The 23,766-nt window shown below is 36.4% G+C and overlaps 1 protein-coding gene across 3 annotated transcripts in view; it reads left to right on the top strand.

Annotated features, from left to right (window-relative positions):
• PIK3R4 (phosphoinositide-3-kinase regulatory subunit 4) overlaps nucleotides 1-20,539 on the top strand; it is a 67,211-nt gene extending 46,672 nt beyond the window's left edge. For all 3 annotated transcript variants that reach the window (XM_030816839.1, XM_030816838.1, XM_030816840.1), the window contains exons 14-20: nucleotides 8,888-9,052; nucleotides 13,027-13,238; nucleotides 15,077-15,208; nucleotides 17,849-17,949; nucleotides 18,377-18,465; nucleotides 18,718-18,826; nucleotides 19,985-20,539. In XM_030816839.1, coding sequence (XP_030672699.1) covers nucleotides 8,888-9,052; nucleotides 13,027-13,238; nucleotides 15,077-15,208; nucleotides 17,849-17,949; nucleotides 18,377-18,465; nucleotides 18,718-18,826; nucleotides 19,985-20,155 — 979 coding nt within the window. In that variant the 3' untranslated portion in view covers nucleotides 20,156-20,539. The remainder of the gene's footprint in view (nucleotides 1-8,887; nucleotides 9,053-13,026; nucleotides 13,239-15,076; nucleotides 15,209-17,848; nucleotides 17,950-18,376; nucleotides 18,466-18,717; nucleotides 18,827-19,984) is intronic.
• Nucleotides 20,540-23,766: the final 3,227 nt, after the last annotated feature.

A 23,766-nucleotide genomic window follows, 5' to 3' on the forward strand; every position in this document is an offset into this window, starting at 1 on the left:
TGTCCTTAACTTACTGTAATCTCATCCCCCTTTACCAGCTCTGTGGCAGTCTGGAAAACAGCCTCACAACTATGGTAGCTATGAAAACTAGCCCCTTAGTAGCCAGTGGAGGGGTCATAATGGCATTGGAGCTCCCCAAAAGCCCACCTCCAGAGAATTGTCATTACTTGACCTCTGCGCCAGCTGGCTGAAAAGTTCTATTTTCAGGGCCCATCTTTATTTGACTTGGCTCATACCTTGTTCTTTGAGAAAACTCTTACTCACAGGGCACTTGTTGAAACTAATTAGCACCATTTATTTAACATAGCAGTCATCTTGAGGTGGCATCAGGAGGCTGACAGAAAGCTTTAAAGGAAGAACTGGGTAATGAGATGTCCATATGGGCCTTTGAAAAGTTTTGATCTATTCCTGGGTCCTTATAAGACCACATGTATGTGTAGAGTTGTGCACATACCCAGGAAGGAACTGAAAAGACCAAATTCTCATGTCTGGCTGGCTTTGAGACTCTGTGCAAGCAAGAACTGAAGACTAAAGCAGAGATGTAAAATGCTTGATGGAGTGTTGAAGGTATGCCACAACATAAACAAAACCCTCACTTAATTGTTCAAGGCATTGAAAGAAATACCTGCCAGTTATTAAGTGATCGCTTACCTAACTGAACAGAGACTTCAGTGGCCACATATGACAAAGAATACAGACTTTATAGAATTAGTGGAGGAAAGTCATTAAACAAATAGCAACACTTCGGAATCTTATTTCCAAAATTGACACATTATATTAATTTCGAATGCACAGTTTTGAACAAAAGATTACAAGTTAGGCAAAGAAACAAGTAAGGATGGCTTATACATAGGAAAAAACCTTACTAGACATAGATTTTAAATCAGCTATTAAAAATATGTGCAAAGAACTAAAAACCATGTCTAAATATTTAAAGGAAAGTATGAGAGCAATGTCTAACCAAATAGACAATATCAATAAAGAGGTAGAAATCATAAAATAGAAATTCTGGAACTGAAAAGTATAATAACTGAAAAAATTTGCTGGAGAGTTTCAGTAGCAATTTCCACTGATAAGAGCAAAAAATCAGAGAATTCGAAGATGGTTCATATTATCCAGTCAGAGGTACAAAGAAGAAAAGAATAAAGAGAAATGAATAGAGCCTCAGAGACCTGTGGTGCACTATCAAGCATCCTCGCACATGCATAATAAAAGTTCCAGAAGGAGAGGAGAGAGAAAAGGGGACAGAAAGAATATTTGAAGAAATAATGGGTGAGAACTTTTCATGTTTGATGGAAAACATTAATCTGCAGACCCAAGAATTCAATGAACTGTAAATAGGACAAAATCAAGGGAGCCATACCGGGACACATCATAAACTGTTGGAAGACAAAGACAGAATTTTGAAAGCAGAGAGAGAAAAGTGACTCATCACATACAAGGGATGTTCTATAAAATTAACAGTTGATTTTTAAGTCAGAAATGATAGAAGCCAGAAGTCAGTGTGTTGAAAAGACTGTCGACCAATAATTCTGTGGCAGTAAAATTGTCCTTCAGAAACCAAGGAGAAATTAAGACATTTCAAGATAAATAAAAACAGGGAATTTATTGCCAGCAGATTTGCCCTAAAAGAAATAGTAAAGGGAGTCTTTTATGCTGAAATGAAAGAATATGATACAGTAACTTCAATCCATATAAAGAAATGAAGAGCACCAGTAAAGATAACATAAGTAAATATAAAAGTACAAATTATTTTTGTTTGTAACTCTTTTTACCTGCTATCTGATTTTGAAAGATGACTGCATAAAGAGATAATTAGAAGACTGTCAATGGGCTTATAACGTGTAGATATGTAATTTGTATGACAATAGTTATACATATGAGGGAGGAGGGAAGAGACATATTAGAGCAAAGTATTTTCAGTATTACTGAAATTAAGTTGGTAGTAATTTGATTATTTTAAGATGTTCATTGAATTCTCAGAGCAACCACAACTTATAAATGTAATCAGAAGGCAGAGTTGGTAGAAAGGGCGAAAAAACATGATCCAACTATATGCTATGTATGATAGACACCCTTTAGATTTAAAGACATAAATAGACTGAAAGTAAAAGAATTGAAAAGATAAACCATGCAAATAGTACCTAAGAAAGAGCTAGGCCGGGCACAGTGACTCATGCCTGTAATCCCAGCACTTTGGGAGGCTGAGGCGGTGGATCACCTGAGATCAGGAGTTTGAGACTAGCCTGGCCAACCTGGCAAAACCATGACTCTACTAAAAATACAAAAAAATTTTGCCAGGCCTGGTGGCACGTGCCTGTAGTCCCAGCTACTCGGGAGGCTGAGGTAGGAGAATTGCTTGAACCCGGGAGGTGGGGGTTGCACTGAGCTGAGATTGTGCCACTGCACTCCAGCTTGGATGACAGAGCGAGACTCCTTCTCAAAAAAAAAAAAAAAAAAGCTGGAGTGGCCAATGTCAGATAGAACATAAACTTTAAGGCAAAAATTACTCCTAGAGACAACCAAGGAGATTTTTATAATGGCAAAAGGATCAGTTCATCAGGAAGACATAACAATTACAAACATACTTAACAGCAGAGCCCCAAAAACACACTAAGCAAAAACCAATAGAACTGAAGGGAAAAATAGATAATTCAGTTATAATAGTGGGAGCCTTTAATAGCTTATTTTCAAGAATGGATAGAACAACTAAGCGTAAGATCAGCAAAGAAATAGAAAATGTGAGCAACACTACAAACCAACCAGATTTAACAGGTATCAGTAGAATACTCCACTCAGGAACAGCAGAATATAAATCTTCCTTAAGTGTACATGTGATCTTTTCTATATTTAACCATCTATTAGGTCACAAAACAAACCTCAATAAATTTAAAAGGATTGAAAGCATATGAAGTGTGTTTTTTAACCAAATTGGAATGAAACTAGGTATCAGTAACAGAAAGGAAGTTGGGAAATTCTCAAATACATGGAGATTAAACAACATATGGCTAAATACCCAGTGTTTCAAAGGGAAATTAGAAAATACTTTGGATGAATAAAAATGGGAACAGCATACTAAAACTTGGATAATGCATCTAGAGGAGTACTAAAAGGGAAATTTATCACTGTAAACATTTATATTAAAAAAGAAGAAAGATCCCAAATTAGTAATTTAACCTAACCTTAAGGAACTAGAAAAAGAGCAAACTTAAAGCAAGTAGAAAGGAATGATAAAGACTAAAGAGGAAATAAATGAAATAGAGAATAGAAAAACAAAAAAAAAATCGTCAAAAGTAGAAATTGGTTGTTTGTAAAGATAAAATTGGCACACCTTTACTATAGTGATCAATAAAAAGAGAGGACTCAAGTTACTAAAAACAGGAATTGAAGGGGACACATTACTACTGACTTGACAGAAATGAAAAAAGAGTACCATGAAGGGAATACCATGAACAATTGTATGCCAACAAATTAGATGACCTAGGTGAAATGGATGAATTCCTAGAAAGACACAAGCTGCTGAAAATGACTAAAGAAGAAATATAAAATCTGAATAGACCTATAATAATAAAGAAATTAGTAATCAAAAAACCTCCCACAAAGCCCAGGCTGAGATAGCTTCATGGTATATTCTACCAAAGGTTTAAAGAATTACAGTAGTTCTCCCTTATATGTGAAAGAGACGATCCAAGACCCCAGTGGATGTCCCAAACCTCGGATAGTACGAAACCTTATGTATACTGTCGTTTTTGTTATGTGTACATATCTATGATAAAGTTTAATTTATAAATTAGGCACAGTAAGAGATCAGCAACACTAATAGAACAGTTACAACAATATATTTTAATAAAAGTTATGTGAATAGAGTCTCTGTCTCTCAAAATGTCTTACTGTTCTGTACTCACCCTTCTTGTGATTATCAGTCTAATAACTGGGACAGCTACTAAGTGACTGACTGATCAACTAGCAGTTAATGTATTCAGCTGGATAAAGGAATGATTAAAGTCCTGGGCAGGAGGGAACAGGACAGTGAGATTTTATCACACTACTCAGAATGGTGCACAATTCAAAACTTACGAATTGTTTATTCTGGAATTTCCATTTAATATTTTCTGACTGTGGTTGACCACAGGTAACTGAAACCAGGGAAAGTGAAACTGTGGATAAGAAGGGACTAATGTAACATCCATTCTTCAAAAAGTCTTCCAAAAAATAAATGAGGGAACACTTCTTAACTCATCCTTTGAGGCAGATGTCAATCTGATACCACAGCCAGATAAACAGTTCACAAGAAAGCTATAGACCAATACCCATAATTAATATAGGTGTAAAAATCTGCCACAAAATAATAGTAAACTGAATCCAACATGTAAAAAATAATATCATGACCAAGTACAATTTATCTTAGGAATATAAGGTTGGTTCAACATATGAAAATCAATTAATGAATGTACCATATTAATAGAATAAAGGGTAAAGACCAAATGGTCATCTCAACAAACTCTCAGAAAGTATTTGACAAAGTCCAGTATCATTTTATGATTATAACCAACTCAACAAACCAATTAGTAATAGAAAAGAATGAATAAAGGCCATCTACAACAAAAAACCCTACAGCTAACATTGTACTTAATGTTAGAAGATTGAAAGCTTTCCCCCTAAGATGAAGAGTTAGACAAGAATGTCCACTTTTGCCACTTATTTGAATACTGTACTGGAGGTTCTAGCCAGGACATTTGGGTAAGAAAAAGAAATTGAAGGCATACAAATTGGAAAGGAGAAAGTAAAACTATCTGTTAGTAGCCAGCATGATCATGTATGTGGAGAATTAGCAATAATTCAACAATAATTGTTTTAAAAACTTACTAGAACTAATAAGTTCAACAAAGTTGCAGAATACAAGATGAATATATAAAAATCATTTGAATTTTTATATGGTAGCAATGAATAGTCCAAACATGAATTTAAGAAACCATCCATTTACAGTAGTATCAAAATGAAAAAAATACTTGGGAATAAATTTTACACAAGAAAGTATAAGATTTTATACTGAAAAATACTAAAGATCAATGAAAGAAATTAAAGAAGACTCAAATGAATAGAAAGAAACCCCATGTTCATGCAATGGAATACTTAATATCATTAAGATGGCAGACCTCTCAACGTACAGATGTGATGCCATCTCTGTGGAATTTCTAGCTGCCTTTTTTTTTCCCCTGAAATCGATGATCTGATCCTAAAACCCATAAAGAATTACAAGAGACTCAGAATAGCCAAAACAATATTGAAAGAAAAGAACCAAATTGAAGGACTCACACTTCTGTATTTCAAAACTTGCTACAAAGCTATAGTAAATCAAGACAGTGTACTACAGGCATAAGGATAGACATATAGATCATGTCTATGTTTGTGTTGTATATTCATGGAATAGAACTGACATGCAGAAGTACATTTATGGTCATTTTTTTTTTTTTTTGACAGAGGTGTCAGGATAATTCAATGGGGAAAAGAATGGCCTTTAGAACAAGCGGTGCTGGGATTACAGGATTTCCACATGCAAAAAGATGAATTTCAGTAGACTTATTCAGAATGGATCACAGAGTAAATGTAAGAATGAAAACCATAAAACTTTTAGAATAAAACGTAGGCATGTAAATCTTCATGACCATGGATTAGGCAAGGATTTCTCAGAAATTACATGAAAAACACAAGTAACAAAGGAAAAAATAGACAAATGGGACTTCATCAATGTTATAACCCTTTGTGCTTCAAAGGACTCTATCAAGAAAGTGAAAAGACAATCCACAGAATGGGAGAAATAACTTATATATCATATATCTGATAAAGATCTATTATTTAAAATGTATAAAGAACACTTACAACTCAACAATAAAAAGACAAATGACCCAATTAAAAAGCAAATGATGTGAATAGATGTTTCTCCAAATAGGACCAATAAGCACATGAAAAGATGCTCCTTAGTCACTAGAGAAATGTAAATCAAAACCACAGTGAAATACTACTTCACACCCAGTACAATGGCTATAGTAAAAAGGCAGTAACCAGTGTTAGGATGTGGAGAAATTGAAAGCTTTATACATTGCTGGTGAAAATGTAAAAACAATGCAGTAACTTTGGAAAACAGTTTGGTAGCCTTTCAAAATGGTAGACATAGAGTTACCATATGACCCTATGATTCCATTCCTAGCTATATACCCAAGACAGTTAAAAACATATATTCACACAAAAATCTGTACACAAATGTTCATAGCAGCATTATTCATAATAATAGCAAAAAATTGAAATGATGATAAATAAAATGTGGTATATCTATACAGTTGAAAATTAGCCATAAAACGGAATGAAATACTGCTACATGCTATAATGTGAGTAAACCTTGAAAACAGTATGCTAAGTGAAAGTAGCCAGATCCAAAGGCCACATATTGTATGATTTCATTTATATTAAGTATTCAGATAGATAAATCCATAGAGACACAAAGTAGATTAGTAATTGCCAGGTGTTGGGGGAAGGGAGCATTGGAAGAGACAGCTAATGGATATAGGGTTTCTTTTGGGTTTGCTGAAAATGTTCTGGAATTAGATAATGGTGATAGTTATAAAATGTGGTGACTTTATAAACCCCTTTAAAAGGATGAATTTGGTGATATGTGAATTATATGTCAATATTAAAAGAGATGGGGACAGAAAGCCTAAGTGTGTGAGAGAGACCAAGCATATTGGCACTCCCATCTCTGCCATTGCTTGTCACTGGCTGTCTTTACTCATTTACAGTACTGATTGGGCCCCTGTGGGGCCTTTGTGGGCATTGTGTTTGAGACATTTGTCCACACAAAGACTTACACACAAATGTTTATAGCAGCATTATTCATAATAGCCAAAAGGTGGAAGTGACTCACATGTTTATCAGCAGATGAATGGATAAGCAAAATGTGATGTAGCCATACAATGGAATAATATTCAGCCTAAAAATGAATGAGGTATTACATACCACAACATAAACTTTGACATTATGTTATGTGAAAGAAGCTTGATATAAAAGACCACACAATGTATGACTGTATTTAAATGAAATGTCCAGAACAGGGAAATTCATAGAAAATAAAGTTGATTAGTTGTTGCCAGAGGCTAGGGAGAGGGGCAAATAAGGAATGAATGCTAATGGGTATGAGGACAGCTTATTTTTTGATTTCTTATAATTAATGAAAATGGCCTTGAATTAGTGGTGATCTTTGCAGAATTCTGTTAATATACTAAAAATCATTGAATTGTGCACTTTAAAATGTACTTTATGGTATTTGAAAATCATTTCAGCAGAGCTGTTATTAAGAAAAACAACTAGGCCAGGTGCGGTGGCTCATGCCTGTAATCCCAGCACTTTGGGAGGCTGAGGCAGGCGGATCACTAAGTTGGGAGACTGAGACCATCCTGGCTAACTTGGTGAAACCCCGCCTCTACTAAAAATACAAAAAAAATTAGCTGGGCATGGTGGCGGGCGTCTGTAGTCCCAGCTACTCAGGAGGCTGAGTCAGGAGAATGGCCTGAACCCGGGAGGCAGAGCTTGCAGTGAGCCCAGATTGCGCCACTGCACTCCAGCCTGGGCGACAGAGCAAGACTCCATTTCAGAAAAAAAAGAAAAAAAAACAACTAGAGAGAGATATGGATAAAATATATGAAATATTACAGATTTAAAAAAAAAAAAAAAAACAAGTGTGAATGTATTGTAATATGTATAGAAAACCTTTTGAAGGATATGTAACAAAATGTTAATAGTGTTTCTGGGTGGTATTATTATAAATGTTTTTACATTTCTGTATTTAGTACACTTAATATGCATTAACTTTTATAATAAAGTGAAATAAATTACACAAGATAGATGAATGTGTTCGGTGTTTAGGGGCTTTTGACGTTTTAGAGGTATGGCCCCTTAGAAGCATAAAGTTGCAGTCTGTGTGGAGGGTAATGGAGGAGGGAGTTGGTGATAATGGAGGTCCCCTGCGTAGATGATATATTCAAGAAGTTTGGCAGTGAATTGAAAGAGAGTAGAAAACACAGCTTGAGAGGTCAGCATATGTGTGGGAGAGACTGAATATTATAATTTTGCATTTATGAATGTTTTATGGTTTACATATTACCTGATTTTCCCTATGGTCCAGTTAGGGAAGTAGGTCAGTCCTTGTTTTGTAGAGTAAACTGAGGCATACAACTGGTTAAGTAGCTTGACCAACATCATATAAGTAGTTGGTAGTGGAAGTCCTTGATTCCAAAGCCAGTGCTTTTCCTTCTGTGCCAAGCTGTGTGATAGGATAGCTGAAGGGTGTTAAGAGTGAGGGTTTAAGATATTCTAAGAGTTGAAGGAGATAGGATCAGGACCACAAGTATGGGAGTTCTCATTAGAAAAGAGTTCAAAACCAGCCTGGGCAACATGGCGAAGCCCCATCTCTACAAAAAATTAGCCAGGCATGGTGATGCACGCCTGTAGTTGCAGCTGCCAGGGTAGCTGAGGTGGGAGGATCACTTGAGCCCGGGAGGTCGAGGCTGCAGTAAGCTGTGATCCCACCACAGGCCACTATACTCCAGCCTGGGCAACAGAGTGAGACCCTGTCTCAAAAAAAAAACAAGGAGAGGAGAAGGAGGGACAGTTTATGATAGGAGAGAGAAGTGTGTGCAGATGGCCATTTGAAAATAACGGAAGAAAAGTCGATTTTTGTAACAGTTCTTTTGAGAGGAAATTCTTGTTTTTGTCCTGAGATCAGGGAGATTAAATGGACCTCAGAGTAATAATTTTGCTTGCTAATAGCCATGTGGATATTTAACATTGGCAGTGACATTGTTTCATAAATGAATTTTATTTTTCTTTCATTCAGATCTATTCTTACATACAGCCGAATTGGAGGACGAGTCAAGACGCTCACATTCTGCCAAGGCTCTCACTATTTAGCCATAGCATCTGATAATGGTGCTGTCCAGCTTCTTGGAATTGAGGCTTCTAAGCTGCCCAAGTCTCCTAAAATCCATCCTCTACAAAGCAGGTATCTATCTTTTGTCTTTTTTAAACATTGTATTTAGTGCACTACAGTACCTTAAGTCTCCTTTCTACCCTGCAATGTAGTTGGGATCAACTGAGGGCCTCTTACATTGCACTTCTTTTTTTAAGCCCATAAAATAAATAAAATTTAAAAAATGTGCTTCCAGCTCAAAACTGTCACATGTGGTTAGTCTCAGAAGATGGTATCTATGTATCTTGTCTTCTGCAAACTTGTCAAGAGGTCAAAGGGGCAGCTTTGAACTTGCAGCGCATCCCAGTTTAGAATTTGTCTGGATAACCTAAAATTACCAGTTATATCTTCTGTCTCAGCTACTAAAAACACAACTCCGCCTGATTTTGAGAATGTGAGTGTTCTTCATTAAGGAAAACTCAAATGTCAGCGTTCCATTGCTTGGCATTAAAATCTCTGAAGTTGATGGGGACATGGAGAAGAGCATTTAGACAGATGATTTGCTTATCATTTTAAAACAAAATAGCAGTGGTTTTATTTAGGAATTTTCTTCATTTTTTATAAATTGTGGTTGCTTGCAGATTAAATGCATACAAGGTAAGATATTTAAAGACAAAGCAGAACGATTTTTGACCAATATGTGTTACACACTGAAGATTTCAAAGACAAGATATGTTATGCTTTAAGAATCTACAGTCTAGTGGGAGAAATAGACAAGTGAACAATTTCAGTGTAATGTGGTAATTTTTGCATAGATAACAGGAGCCAGCTTGAAAGGGAAGACAACAGGCAAGACCAGGTGTGAGTTAGCCAGGTGAAGCAAGGTGGTTAAGAAGGGCCAGGTGGAGGTGGTGGACCCCACAGAAGAAAGCAAAATGAGGAGTTGTTTAGTGGATGATAAGCCATGGCCATTAGGTAGCTTAAGGCAGAAAGGGATATTTGTTGGGTCACCTGGGATTTTTGTTTTGTTTTGTTTTGCTTTTGCATTTAAGAAGATTTTCCACACATTCATTGAACAGATTTAAGCAGCTTTTGTCCAGGACATATTCTTTATGGCATTGAATAACAAATACCTATTTTTAAGAAAATCTGTTTCAGCAGATGATGTCTGTATAGTAACATGTCTATTGAGTTTCATGTAAATTATTTAATAACTTGGCATGGTGCCCTGTGTGATGACTGAGCCCACAGGCCACACACGCAGAGAGACATGCACATTCAGTGCACGGTTGTCTCTCAGCCAACGGCACTTTTCACTGTAAATGTTACTGTCTTAAAGCAAACACTAGATAACTACCTAACTACCTAGATAAGGAGACTGGCAGGATGTTTAGCTTTTACTCTGCCTCACAGTGTGTGCTTCAAAGAAACTTTGCCATAAGGTCATAAGTTTTTGATTGTTTTGGTTATATCAACTGTTGTCATAGATAGCTCTTACTAATTAGAATTTGTGGAAGGAACTATTTTACATTTTACTTGGCAGTTGGATTTTTTCATCACTCCTCAATGGGAAAATATGGTAAAAATCAGAATATTTGTAAGTACAATTGTTTATCCAAGGGTTAGCAGACTACAGCTTGCAGTATGGTCCATAAAATAAGAATGATGTTTGCATTTTTAAAGGGTTGCAAAAATAAAAATAATACTCAACAGGAATGTATGTGATTCACAAAGCCTAAAATATTTACAATCTGACTCCTTATAGATGATGTTTGCTGACCTCTGATCTAAAAGATAAAACTAAAACTGCCTGTATGAATGCATGATATGTGTGAATAAAGGATACTGGCCAGTGTTTTATGATGTTCTTTTTAGTTTTAAAAATGCCTCAGTTTGAAAAAAACTAGTACACTTATATAGTAGAATAATAATCTGCATTAAAAAGGAATGAATTATTGACTCATGCAACAACATTGATGAATCTTAAATGTGTTTTGCTAATTAACCCACTTAACTGTATACCACAAAAAGTGAATTTAAATGTATGTAAAATTTAAAAAGTTAACCAGGATGTAAGAGGAAAGATGGAATGCAGTCTGTGACAAATTAATCTGTTTTACAAGTGAATCACATAATCACATTGAAGGGCATGGCGAATAAAGGAGTAACTTTGGAAAACAGTTTTTAAATTTGACACTGGGAGGCTAATGACAAAAGGAACTCAACTCAAACATTGTATTCTAGTTGGTTGTTTTTCACAGGGTTAACAATTTCATTCTAACAGTTTCAGGTTTAACAATTCTGAAACTTTACCCTTCGTTTGTATACTTAGGTTGAACAAGTAGGTAAATGTATTGTAGTTATGAGAGCCAGGTTTGTCACTGTTAGAGAAAGGTATTACAGATGAATGAACGCTGGTGCTAGATAGGAGTTGGAGATTATCAGTGTGGACTCATGATATTTTTGTATGCATAGGTATAAATATATACATGCATACAAACACATGAACAGGTACAGAAATATAGATGTGTCCACATGCCTGAAGTAGTATACATAATATGTCTTTTAGCTCTGGCCATTTAGCTCTGGCCATAGAAGCAGGCACACTGCCGTAGCAATGAACACATAGGGCTTAGATTTTTGTTTCTAAATACCATTCTTCAGTAAAAGGAACTAGTACTTCTAGAACTGGTTGATTCCAGGTGTGTGGGGCAGGGAAAATAAAACAAGCCTGGAGCGTCTTGTGGTGTCAAAAAATTAGGAAGTATTAAAAAAAGTACATTGAAAGGGCACAAGAGCTAACATGAAAGAGCTTCCAGTGGGCAAAGTTGGAACAACTTGGGCAACAAAATAAATAATTGTAGTATTAGATTGTAACTCAAAGAAAAAAATAAATATCTATGAATCCATAGTGATATAAATAAGTGAATAAATAAGTTTATGGGGAAGAAGTGACAACTTACAGAAGAATCCCAGTCAACTAATGTAGAAGGACTGAGGGAAACAAAAAGTCACCATTGGCTCACCACAGGCATGCTCCCTCAAATGGATGTTAAAATTAGGGGGCCAGAGTTAAAGCAGAAACAGAATTTTTGCATTGTCTCAAAGTATTTTTGCCAAATATTGAGTAATTATAAAGGGAAAAAATGTTTACAATGGAGAATCCTAGCAGACACCAGCTTAATTCACATGATTCAAGTTAACATCATAAGTGATTCAGGTTAAACATTTCTAATCTGAAAATCCAAAATGCTCCAAAAACTGAAAGTTTTTGAATGCTAATATGATGTCACAAGTGAAAAATTCCACACCTGACTTCATGGGACAGGTTGCAGTTAAAACTTTGTTTCATGCACAAAAGTATTTTGTACGAAATTACCATCAGGCTAGGTGTATAAGGTATATATGAAACAAATGAATTTCATGTTTAGACTTGGGTCCCATTCCCAAGATACCTCATTATGTATATGCAAATATTTCATGCTAAAAAAAAAAAAAAAAAAAACCCAAAATCTGAAACAGTTGTGGTTGCGAGCATTTTGGCTAAGTGATAATTAACCTGTACATGCTAACCTGTCTATCTCAATGATGCACTGAGAAGGACACACCACTTCTGTGGTATCTTTCCCAATAAGGCATAATTTCAGGATAATAATGAGAAAACGTCAAACAAACCCAAATTGAGGAACATTCTCTAAAATAACCAGTAGTCTTCAAAAATATCAAGGTCATGAAAGACTGAGGAAAACTGATAAAATCAGAATACGTTCTGTACTCTAATTACTAGTATTATACCAAGGTTAATTTCTTAGTTTTGATAAATGTTCTATGGTTATATAAGTTGTTTACCTAAGGGGAAGCTTGAGTGAAGGATATACAGGAACTCTACTATTTTTGCAATTCTTCTCTACATCTGGAATTTTTTTAATGTGTCGGCTTTTGTTTTCTTGATGGAGTCACATAGTGCTTGTTTCTTGACTATGGATAGGATATAAAGTCATCTTAAAGGGAGACTAGTGCTATGTTTTCAGTGACTGGAAACGTCTGTGCTTTGTGTATTTCTCTAGAATTCTAGATCAGAAGGAGGACGGTTGTGTTGTGGATATGCATCACTTCAACTCTGGGGCACAGTCTGTTCTTGCCTATGCCACTGTGAATGGCTCTCTGGTTGGCTGGGACCTTAGGTCTTCAAGCAATGCGTGGACTTTAAAGCATGATTTAAAGTCGGGCCTCATCACTTCCTTTGCTGTGGACATCCACCAATGCTGGCTCTGCATTGGTAAGCTAACTTTCAAGTCATTGGCTGGTTTTTGAATGCCACTAATGCCTGCAATTGCTGTCTTGTGAAATCAGTTTTTTCCTCTTTGTTCATTGGTAATTTTTCCCATCTCTTTTTTTATTCATAGTCATGTTAAAATAACTTGCAATTTTTTTTTCATTAAAAAACAGGTTTGAAAGGGTGAAATCAGTATCCTAAGGCATAAAACAGTTTCCTCATTGTCCTTGTTCTTAAATGAGCCTCCTTACTTTATAATCATTAAGTGATCAGATTTGTTGGCATTCTCTTACTCTGCCAGTGAAGCAGCAGACGTGACTTAAGGAAAACAGCATCCGAGTTTGGGCAGATATGGTTTAAATTCCAATAGCTTTAGGCAGGTTATTTAACTCCTCTGAGGTTCAGCTATCTTCATCTTCAAATGGGGCTAATCCTTTCAAGGGCAGTTTTGAGGATTTAATGAAGTAAAAGGATCTGTCACAGTGCCTGGTGTTGAGAGAAGAGCTAAGCAATGGTTTCTTACTTTATTGTTTGCCTTGTCTCCAAAGGCTAAAGATGAACCAAGTGATCCAGCTTGCTTAAGCAGGATTTTAAAAAATGTATTGTTGCATGATATTCCATTTTATAGATAACAATTTATGTATCCCTCTATCCCTCAGTTGATGGATAGCTGAGTTGTTTCTAGTGTTTGGCTTTTCGGAGTCAACCTGCTGTAAATATTTGCAAATAAGTCTTTGTAAGGACATATATTTCCATTAATCTCAGGCATATATATACCCAAGAATGGGATTGCTGCTTTTGTAAAATTTCTTTTTTAATTGACAAACAATTGTATATATTTATGGGGTACAGTGTGCGATGTTTTGATACGTGTATTAATTGTGGGATGATTAAATCAAACTAAACAAATCTATCACCTTACGCACTTATTACTTATGAAAACATTTAACATTTACTCATTTGGCAACTTTGGAATATACACTGTATTATAATCACCATTCTGTGCAGTAATCACTAAAGCTAATTCCTCCTAACTGAAACTTTGTACTCTTTGATCAACATTTCCCCTTTTCCCATCTGCCCCTTTCTTTAAGTTTCACGTTTTTCCCTCCTGGTGTTTTGAACCTGCCACTGGAGAAACTACCACATCTTATTCTTTTTTAGTTGGCATGCTTATTCAGAGGAATTATCTGCTGTGCTTGAATTTAGGTTTTCTAGATTCCCTAACTTACATTTGTTACACTGTTAAGTGTGTGCCCTTTGCTTTATTACTTTTTATATAGTTTATATGGAATGCATTTTTTTGCCTTTTGTGTGAATGAACTGCACAGGGACAGAAGGATGTAACATACTTGTCTATAGAATGTTTAAGAGGGAAGGGCAAATGGAAAAAATTGAAATCTGATGATAGCAACAAAGCTGCTGCTACTTTGGGATTGGTAAAGTGATCATTGAATACCAGTAAAACATCTTTGGGTATTTAAGGCAATCTGAACATTTTGACTTACCAAATTAATTTTATATCTTCTCAATAGCTTGTTTTTTGTGGGTGCCTTTGGCAATTAATAACAATGTCAGCAACTAATAAATTATTCATTTTCAATTTACATTATTAGTAGTAGCATCATGATAAGCACTTTATATCTCAGTTATTTAACAACCAAAGGGGTACTGTTTGAAACTGGTGAGACAGCTTCATGAGAACAAAAGTTTTTTTTAAGTAATGAAGGCATTTTTCAAATAAATTCATAAAAAGCTAATACTATTTACCATTTGTATAAATGCAGCTTGATATACTTTGATCATTAGATGGTAATCTTTTTGTGCTTTTTCTCTTTAAGGTACAAGCAGTGGTACCATGGCTTGTTGGGACATGAGGTTCCAGTTGCCAATTTCAAGTCACTGTCATCCTTCCAGGGCTCGAATCAGGCGCCTCTCAATGCACCCTCTGTATCAGTCCTGGGTGATTGCAGGTAAGATGGAGGGCGGGCTTTCATGTGTTGGGAGATTTTCTTGGAAAGTACATAATAACCTGTTGCCAAAACTGATGTTTTTAGTTTTATTTTACATATGAACTGAATGCTTGATTCTCTTCTGATTGTGGAGGTTGCCACTATTGATACCTCACTGTCATCTAATATTTATTATGTCAAAAATGATCTCATCAGTCACCATCATTACTCTCCATTCTTAACTGTCCACCACCATCTCCTATCCTTTTTTTCTTCCTCCTGTGTCCCCTATTTTTGTTACAGCTGCCACCATCTTCCTAGAGAGCTAAGTTAGAAACCTTGACTCATCCTTCTCTGTTGCAATTTCTTGTTGCTCTGCTTCGTGTTGCTTGAAAGCTTCCCTTCCCTTCCTTCATTGGGCACTCAAATTTTCTTGTATGGCTCCTGGGCATGACACTTGGGCAAGTCTTGAAACTGATTTTCCTCATCTTTAATATGTAGTTAGAAATACTTACCTTGTAGAGTTATAGGGAACTGAGATAAAACATGCAAAGTACATACTGTAGCACACAATGCTTGATAAATAATAGCTCTTATTATTCTTATGTTTTCCCCTCAGCCCTCTTGCCTCTAGGCTCTTTGTGGTCCCTTCTTGTACACATAGTCCGTCGCATACACTGCTGCTATCAAAGTCACCATGTTGCCAAGTTCTAAGGCTATTACTGTGAGCCCTTTTCTTATTTGACTTTCATTTGATCAGTTGATTTCCATTGTTTTCAAATACTTTCCTTACCTGGTTTCAAGGACATTTCTCTTGGTTCTCCTACTTCTTGATCTGCTAGTTCCTTCTCATCTTCCTGGCTTTTAAATTGTGGTCTGCCTCAGGACCCAGTCTTTGGTCTCAACCACTTCTCCTACACGGGCTCTGTGTGTGATCTCATGCAATCTCATGCTTTAACTACTAAATTTATTCAGACTCATACCTATTTAAAATCTCTCTTAATGTTGTAAACTCAACATGTCTAACTAAAATGAATGCTTGATTTCCTCTTTACTAAGTGTCTCCACCACTGCCTCCTACCCCGCTCTTCCTATGGGTCTCTCAGTAAATGGCAGCTAGGTGCGCAGAAGCCTGAAATTATCCTCGACTATTCTTTTTCTCATCCCACTTCCAGTCCATTAGCCAGTCCTGTAAGTTCTATTTTAAAGTATAGCTAGAATTTGATCACTCTTCACTACCTCCATCACTATCTCCCTAGTCCAAACCACTATAGTCTCTTTCCTCTGTTAATGTGATATTTTCTTCACAGCCTGCTTCTGTCTGTACCTCTTAAGACCATTGTTTTCTTCTGCTCAGTACCTTCCATTGGCTTCTTGGTCCAAAAGACTTTATGGGACCGGCCTTCTTGCCACTTCTCTGACCTTTATCAGTTAGAATTCTAACAGGAAACAGTAGCACACTCAAGGTAGGATAATTTAAGAATTTATTTTCAAATAAAATTGTTTACAAAGGTTTGGGTGTAGGGGTATTACAAAAGATAGCACAGTAATATGGGGTGGTAACAGCAGAGTAGCAGTAGAAGGCATGAGGGGAGGAGGGCATGGTTACTGAATTTGGAAGGGAGTAGAGAAGGCCACCTTGAAAGGAGCAGTGACTTTGAGATGAGGGATACGACCAGCCTTATGTGAATGACTTGACTTTCTTACCTCCCTCCCTTTGATCTCCTGCTGCGGTTTCTCATAGGCATGTATTAGTTTCCTGTTACCCCACAACTTATTTTTTTAATAATTCTAGAGGCCAGAAGTCTGAAATGGGTTTTGTGGACCAAAATCAAGGTAGCAGCAGACATGTATTCCCTCTGGAGGCACTAGGGGAACATCTATTTCCTTGCCTTTTCCTGCTTCTAGAACTAAATTCCTTGGCTTCTTCTTTCATCTTCAGAGCCAGCAACATAGCATCTTGTTTCATTGTTACACTCCTTTCTGTTCTTGCTGCCAAATCTGCCCCCCTTGCCTAAGGAGGTTTGTGATTGATTGCATGTGGGGCCCCCTGAGTAATCCAGAATAATCTGTCTCAAGGTCCTTCATTTCATCACATCTGCAAAGTCACTTTGCCACATAAGGTACCATTCACAGGTTCCAGGGGATAGAACTTGGATACCTTTGGGGCCATTATTTAGCCTACCACAGGCTGGCGGACCCAGTCAGAGGGGGTACAGAAGCTTGTTGATGTGGTTCATTCAGGTCAGATTTACAGCAGCAAATGGAAAATGACCAGCACTACTGCCCTTTCTCCTGCTTATCTCCCATTCTCAGTCAGTTCCTGCCACACTGACTTGTTCTTTCAACTAAGCACGCTCCTGCTTCAGAAGGGCCTTTGCATTTTTGTCTGTTGTCCCCACTATAATGGAAGTTCCATGAAACTGGGAATTTTTCTGCTTTGTTTGCCATCTTTTCTTCAGTGCCTAGTGCAGTGACTAGCCCATAGTAAAAATATTTACTGTATTTACTGGCTCAGTAAATATTAAGTGAATCTTATATTGTTGTCTCTCCCCCTGAAAGAAAGAAGTTTGTCTTTCTCTCAGGACTGCCATTTGTTTTGTTGTAATCTTCCCCAACTCTTTTTGTGTGAGTCAAGATTCTGGCCTTTGTTTCCTTTAGCTGTTCAGGGCAACAACGAAGTGTCCATGTGGGACATGGAGACTGGTGACAGAAGATTTACTCTCTGGGCCAGCAGTGCACCACCACTTTCTGAATTACAGGTTTGACTTCAGTTTTTACTGTAAAGGATGATATTATATTCCCCATATCCTAAGTACTTTCAGGCATTTAATCAAACCTAGTATCTGTTGGGCTTTTGGGTTATGTTTAAATTTGGGTTTTTAATAACATCAAGTATCATGTGGCCATTGCTACATGAGTGTTTCCTTGCTAGTGTTCTGCATTATTGGGTAAATAAGTTGCTAGCCCATAAAGCTTGTGATGTCTCTTTGGAACCCCAGTAAGATCTAGCATAATTAGGAAAAGGCCAGATTGAAGTAGATAGGGCATACATAACTGATCTCTCATTTATTCAGGTAACCAGGTGCTTGTAAAGCTACTGACAGTTAACTTGCCTCTAGAAATAGCACCATCATTTATGGAATACACGGATGTCTTTTATTTGACTCCACATCTATTTCTTTTAAGCCTTCTCCTCATAGCGTCCATGGTATCTACTGTAGTCCTGCAGATGGAAATCCTATCCTGCTAACAGCTGGCTCAGATATGAAAATAAGGTACACTATCTCAATAAAAGAATAAAATGGATACTTTTACAAGCTGTTATAGATACTGATGGCACTGTAATGTTTAAAATCATCTTATAAGGACAGCTGTTAATACTTTATTTGTAACCAATGGTATGCTGTTCTATGAAAACCTCTTTTCCTAATGCAAAAGAAAAAATGCATTGATAAACATAAGCCAATGATTATTAGTTCCTCCCATTGTTCTAAAGAGATTGTCATCATTTATTTCCTCTTCCCTAGGTTTTGGGACTTGGCTTACCCAGAAAGGTCCTATGTTGTTGCAGGAAGTACTAGTTCCCCATCTGTGTCCTACTACAGGAAAATAATTGAAGGCACTGAAGTTGTCCAGGTACTGTACTCTTTTCATTCCTTTCACCTTTTGTAAGCACAAACATGGCTTTTGTAAACAGAATTGATTAAAACAAATGGCTTGACCAAGTGAGGAGTACTTTGAATTTAGGAAATTTATTTTTTCTTGAATTTTCTGTATTTAAAAAAATTAACTTTTATTAAGGTAAAATAAGCATAAAGAAAGTGCATATAAGTAATAGCTCAAATGACCAGTATGTACTTTATAACATTGTAAGGAAGCACTTTTATTATCCTCTTACAAATGAAAAAGGCACAGTGAAGTTAAGTAACTTGTTCGAGGTCACACAGCTAGTAAACAGAAAGCTGGGATTCAAACCTGGCTTTGGGACTGTAAAGTTTGTATTCTTGACTCAGGCAAAAACTTCAAGTGAGAGAATATACCTTTAGCACCTGGGCCAAAGTAGGTGCTCTATAAATGAAAGTGTGCTTCCTTCATGACAAATATTCATGAGCTTTAGAAGTGGTAGAACATCTGCTATGTATTTTTTATATTCTGGTCATTTATACCTTTTTTTTTTTTCCTGAGACGGAGTCTTGCTCTGTCGCCAGGCTGGAGTGCAGTGGCATGATCTCTGCTCACTGCAGCCTCTGCCTCCCAGGTTAGCGATTCTCCTGCCTCAGCCTCCTGAGGAGCTGGGACTACAGGTGTGTGCCACCACACCCGGCTAATTTTTGTATTTTTAGTAGAGACGGGGCTTCACCATGTTGGCCAGGATGGTCTCCATCTCCTGACCTTGTGATCCACCCGCCTCGGCCTCCCAAAGTGCTGGGATTATAAGCATGACCCACTGCGCCTGGCCTATACCTCTTTTAATTATATTCTATCCCTTTTTTTTTTCTTTTGATGTTGGCAAAAGTTAATATGCACAGAATATTGACCTAAAATAAGTTTTCCATATTTATAAGTGGCTACTCATGAAATCCAATGACTAGGGAAATCCAATGACTAGGACCCTAGAATGTCATTTTGGCTCCTCTACTCCTTTTGCTCAGTGTATTTGTGAAAGCATGACTACAAAAGGTGTTAACTTAAATACAACAACAGTATCTCAGAAGCAAGACTACTGATGAGAGGAAGAATGTGGTACAGACTTTTAACTTCTGGCTTGCTCCCTGACTTTTAATCACCAAACAGGAAATTCAGAATAAGCAGAAAGTAGGACCAAGTGATGACACCCCTCGAAGGGGCCCAGAGTCCCTGCCCGTGGGACATCACGACATCATCACCGATGTCGCCACATTCCAGACAACACAGGGCTTCATCGTAACTGCTTCTAGAGATGGGATTGTGAAGGTGTGGAAATAAAAACCTACTGATCTGTATAAATTGTAATAAAGTTATAAATATACTACTATAACTCAAGAGAAAAGGCATTTCTAGAGAACAGATTCATTTGCTTAATTTTCAAAATTATGTCTCTATATTACTGTTTCATGACTAAATGACACCCAAAATGGTTAAGAAAGATGTACTTGACTAGTTTACTTATGCATCTCTTTGCAAGAATCAGCCAGCCAACAATGTCTGGGATTTTTATTGTATATGTTACAAAGGTGAGAAATGTAAAATATGAAAATGAATATGTTTATTTTGTATTGAAAAAGATGGTTGAAGAGATAAGGTTGTAAGCTATTATAGTATAAACACATTTTTGCTATTAAAAATGCTATTCAAAGCAGTTAAACGGTATTCATGCATCCTAAGAGTTTGTGTTTTTGGTGGTATTTTTAAATGGTAAATTTAAGCAGAGGAATAATCTCTCCAGCAGCACTTGTTCTAAGGTGAAGAAATGGACTTGATGTCACAAGGAATCAGCGACAGAACCAGGTGTTAGGTCCAAATCTCTGGACTCTAAATACTGTGTTCTTTCTGCTCTAATATTTCTTGTGTGTTTTACAGTCTGTCTTATTAGTTATTTAACACTGTAGAATTGATTTCCTGCATATTAGTTATACAAGTGTGCCTCCTCTTGGCCATCATTATTTTTTATGGGCTGTACCATAAATTCTGACACTTGGCCCAAGAGGTTGCTTTTATTCAGTATAGACTATTGAATGCATGAGAAAGAAAAATAAAGTTAAAAGTACACCAAAAATACACATTTTTAAAAGGCCAAAATTGGTCTTTTCCACTAAGATAAAACCCTTCAAGGTTATGAATTACTATTTGCAGACAGACTCTCTCCGTATTTAATTCTTATCCACTTGCAGAAGGGTTTATGGTATTCAGAATATTTTAGTTTAAAATTAGTTATATGAGTCTATAAAAATCTCAGCCAAGGGAAGAGCCTACTTGCTTAGAAATACTCTTAAGAATTTTCTATATTTTTATAATTATATAAGTTACAGTACATATAGTTTACAAAGCATATATCTAGTTTCATGATTCAATACAATCATCCCTAGGTATCTCTGGGGCATTGGTTCCAGGACCTCCCAAGGATAACAAAAGCCACAGATGCTCTAGTCTCTTACACAAAATGTTGCATTTGCATATAATCTACACACATCTTCTCATATACTTTATTTCTAGGTCACTTGTGATACGTAATACACTGTAAATGCTATATAAATAGTTGTTATACTCTATTGTTTAGAGAATGAAAAGACAAACGTCTGTACATGTTCAGTACAGAAACAACCATCCTTCTTTTTCTGAATATTTTTTATCCATGGTTGAATTCATGGATGTGGAACACCCACAGATACAGAGCCAACTGTACTTAGTTTTTAGACAGGTAAACAACAAAACTGTCAGAAAATGCCAGTCATTCAGAAATGTCAAAGTTAGGAATGATGGACTAACTAGGCCTGATAGCTTAGTGGATTAGTAGAAATTGCAAATTTGGCATTGTCATGTTGCCTTGCCTTTGTTTCCCTTAATGTCTGTCTGCTAAGACCATATTTACAGGGTTTCTAGCTACTAAGTCAGATTTAGAGTCTGCAGGGGGTTGGGGAAAATTTTTTTTGATATATAAACTGTAATGCTGAGATTGGACTTCAGCCTGGAGCCATTAGATAAGCTGTAAGACTGATGATAAATGTGGGAAGTGCCAAGGAAAAAAAAATGGAGTGGGCTGACAGAGATATGATCCTTTTCTCCTCATATCTCCTGCTACCACCCATTCTTATCTGTCCCCTTGCCCCACAGAAAAGCCCCAGTTTTGAAAAAAAGTTATTTGGTTGAATTCTAAGTATTACAATCTGATGCCGTGTTACAGTTGCATCTCCTTTTGACCTCTACTTAAAAAAAAAAAAAGTTTGATTCATAGCTCAGTGCAGAGATAATGGGAGGCAGTTCCTTTACAGTCAATTAATTCACATTTTTAAACCAAGAAGCATCCTGCTTGTGTGATTCTTGGCTTAAATATAGCTTTATTAAATTTATATTCAACTTAATTTTTGCTGTTTCCACTTTTAGGAGAAAGAGGTAAATCAGGGAAAATACTAATATTAGGGATTTTTAAAAAGGAACTTCTATTTGCAGCATGCTTTAGAGCTGTCACCTATTAGTGATTCAAAAAATGGCCCAAAATGCTAAAAATAATCTCACCAAGGGAATATTTGATGTTCTTTACTTGCCAATGCAGAAAAACAGACAAATACATCTTAATGGTATTTCCAACAATTAACAAAAGAAAGGAGTTTGTGCTTAACTCAGAGTTAACTAGAAAAATCCCATCATAAATATTGCTCATTAATTTCCTGTACTTGAAACATTTTTTCTGAACCCCTAAGCACCACTTAGGATAGATGAAGCAAACCTGATATGTTTTATTCTTCTCTATTACCTGAGTATGAATGTGAATGTGACATTTAACTCCTTGAACTTCTTGCTCCTCTGAAGACATGAGGTGCTATCTCTGGATTTCCATAAGTAAGAATGGCAGAAGTGGTTTTAAAAAAAATACTGTGGATAGTTTTTCTTTCCAAATTTTATGAAAATAGGTATAGGAAAGAAAATCTGAATGTCCTTGGTGTCAGTATCCATCTGCTCCATGCATTCAGGCAGGGCTTCTTTCCATTCCCAAAGAGGGGGACAGTCTGCCTAACAGGGCCATTGCTACCAACTGTGGAGCCAGCTCTTAGACTGAGGTAAGGTCTGAACATTGTGTTTAAATTAAATAATGCTATAATACTTTGAGTGTTTCGTTGTTGAAAATATCAGCGCTATCATAAAAACAAAAATGCAGATGAGGACACAGTCATCAATACTTTTATAAAACCTTTCCGACTTTAACTTACTCTGATCTCTTTTGCATCTCTGCAACTGCCTATGAATTTGTAGATTAAAACAATGATTTTCTTACATTTTTCTAAACTCAGTGTGTATTTAAGGCTGTTTTTAAGAGCTCTGCCAATCCTGTTTTGGTGTTGTTTATTATTGACTAAACAGCTACCTGATGGGTAAAAGTAACTCAGAGCTTTATCTATGACAAGTTGTGTCTTGACTCTCCTTGTCTAAAGAATATATGGATTAGTGAAAATTAATAAATGACCATAACAGGAAAGACAGACTAGAAGTCCATCAAAATGGGGGCTTCAAGCTCCATCAAAATGGCAGTAAGCTTCCTAATGAAGAGAAAACTTCCAGCTCAAAAGCAATAATTTATGTTCTGCGGGAATTAATGAGTTTTTCAGTGAGTTTAGGAGGATTTAGAGATGGAGAAAATTACCCTCTTCTCATCAGTCCAAGCAAACAACTCCCATAGTGGTGTGTTTAAATGGAATAGAAGGTCAAATTTTAAAAAAATACGACATATAAACAGCATCCATTTCTAGGGTAAATTCTGGAGTAGCTTAAAACATTAAAAAATAACTTTGATTAAAAAGATGAGCATTAGACATTACTAAATTAGGAAAGGAGGATGGGTTTGCAGAAAATGAACTGGACAGAGATAAAAGGATTAACATTGA

This window comes from Nomascus leucogenys, chromosome 8 (assembly GCF_006542625.1).
Source record: "Nomascus leucogenys isolate Asia chromosome 8, Asia_NLE_v1, whole genome shotgun sequence".
Classification (NCBI taxonomy): domain Eukaryota; kingdom Metazoa; phylum Chordata; class Mammalia; order Primates; family Hylobatidae; genus Nomascus; species Nomascus leucogenys.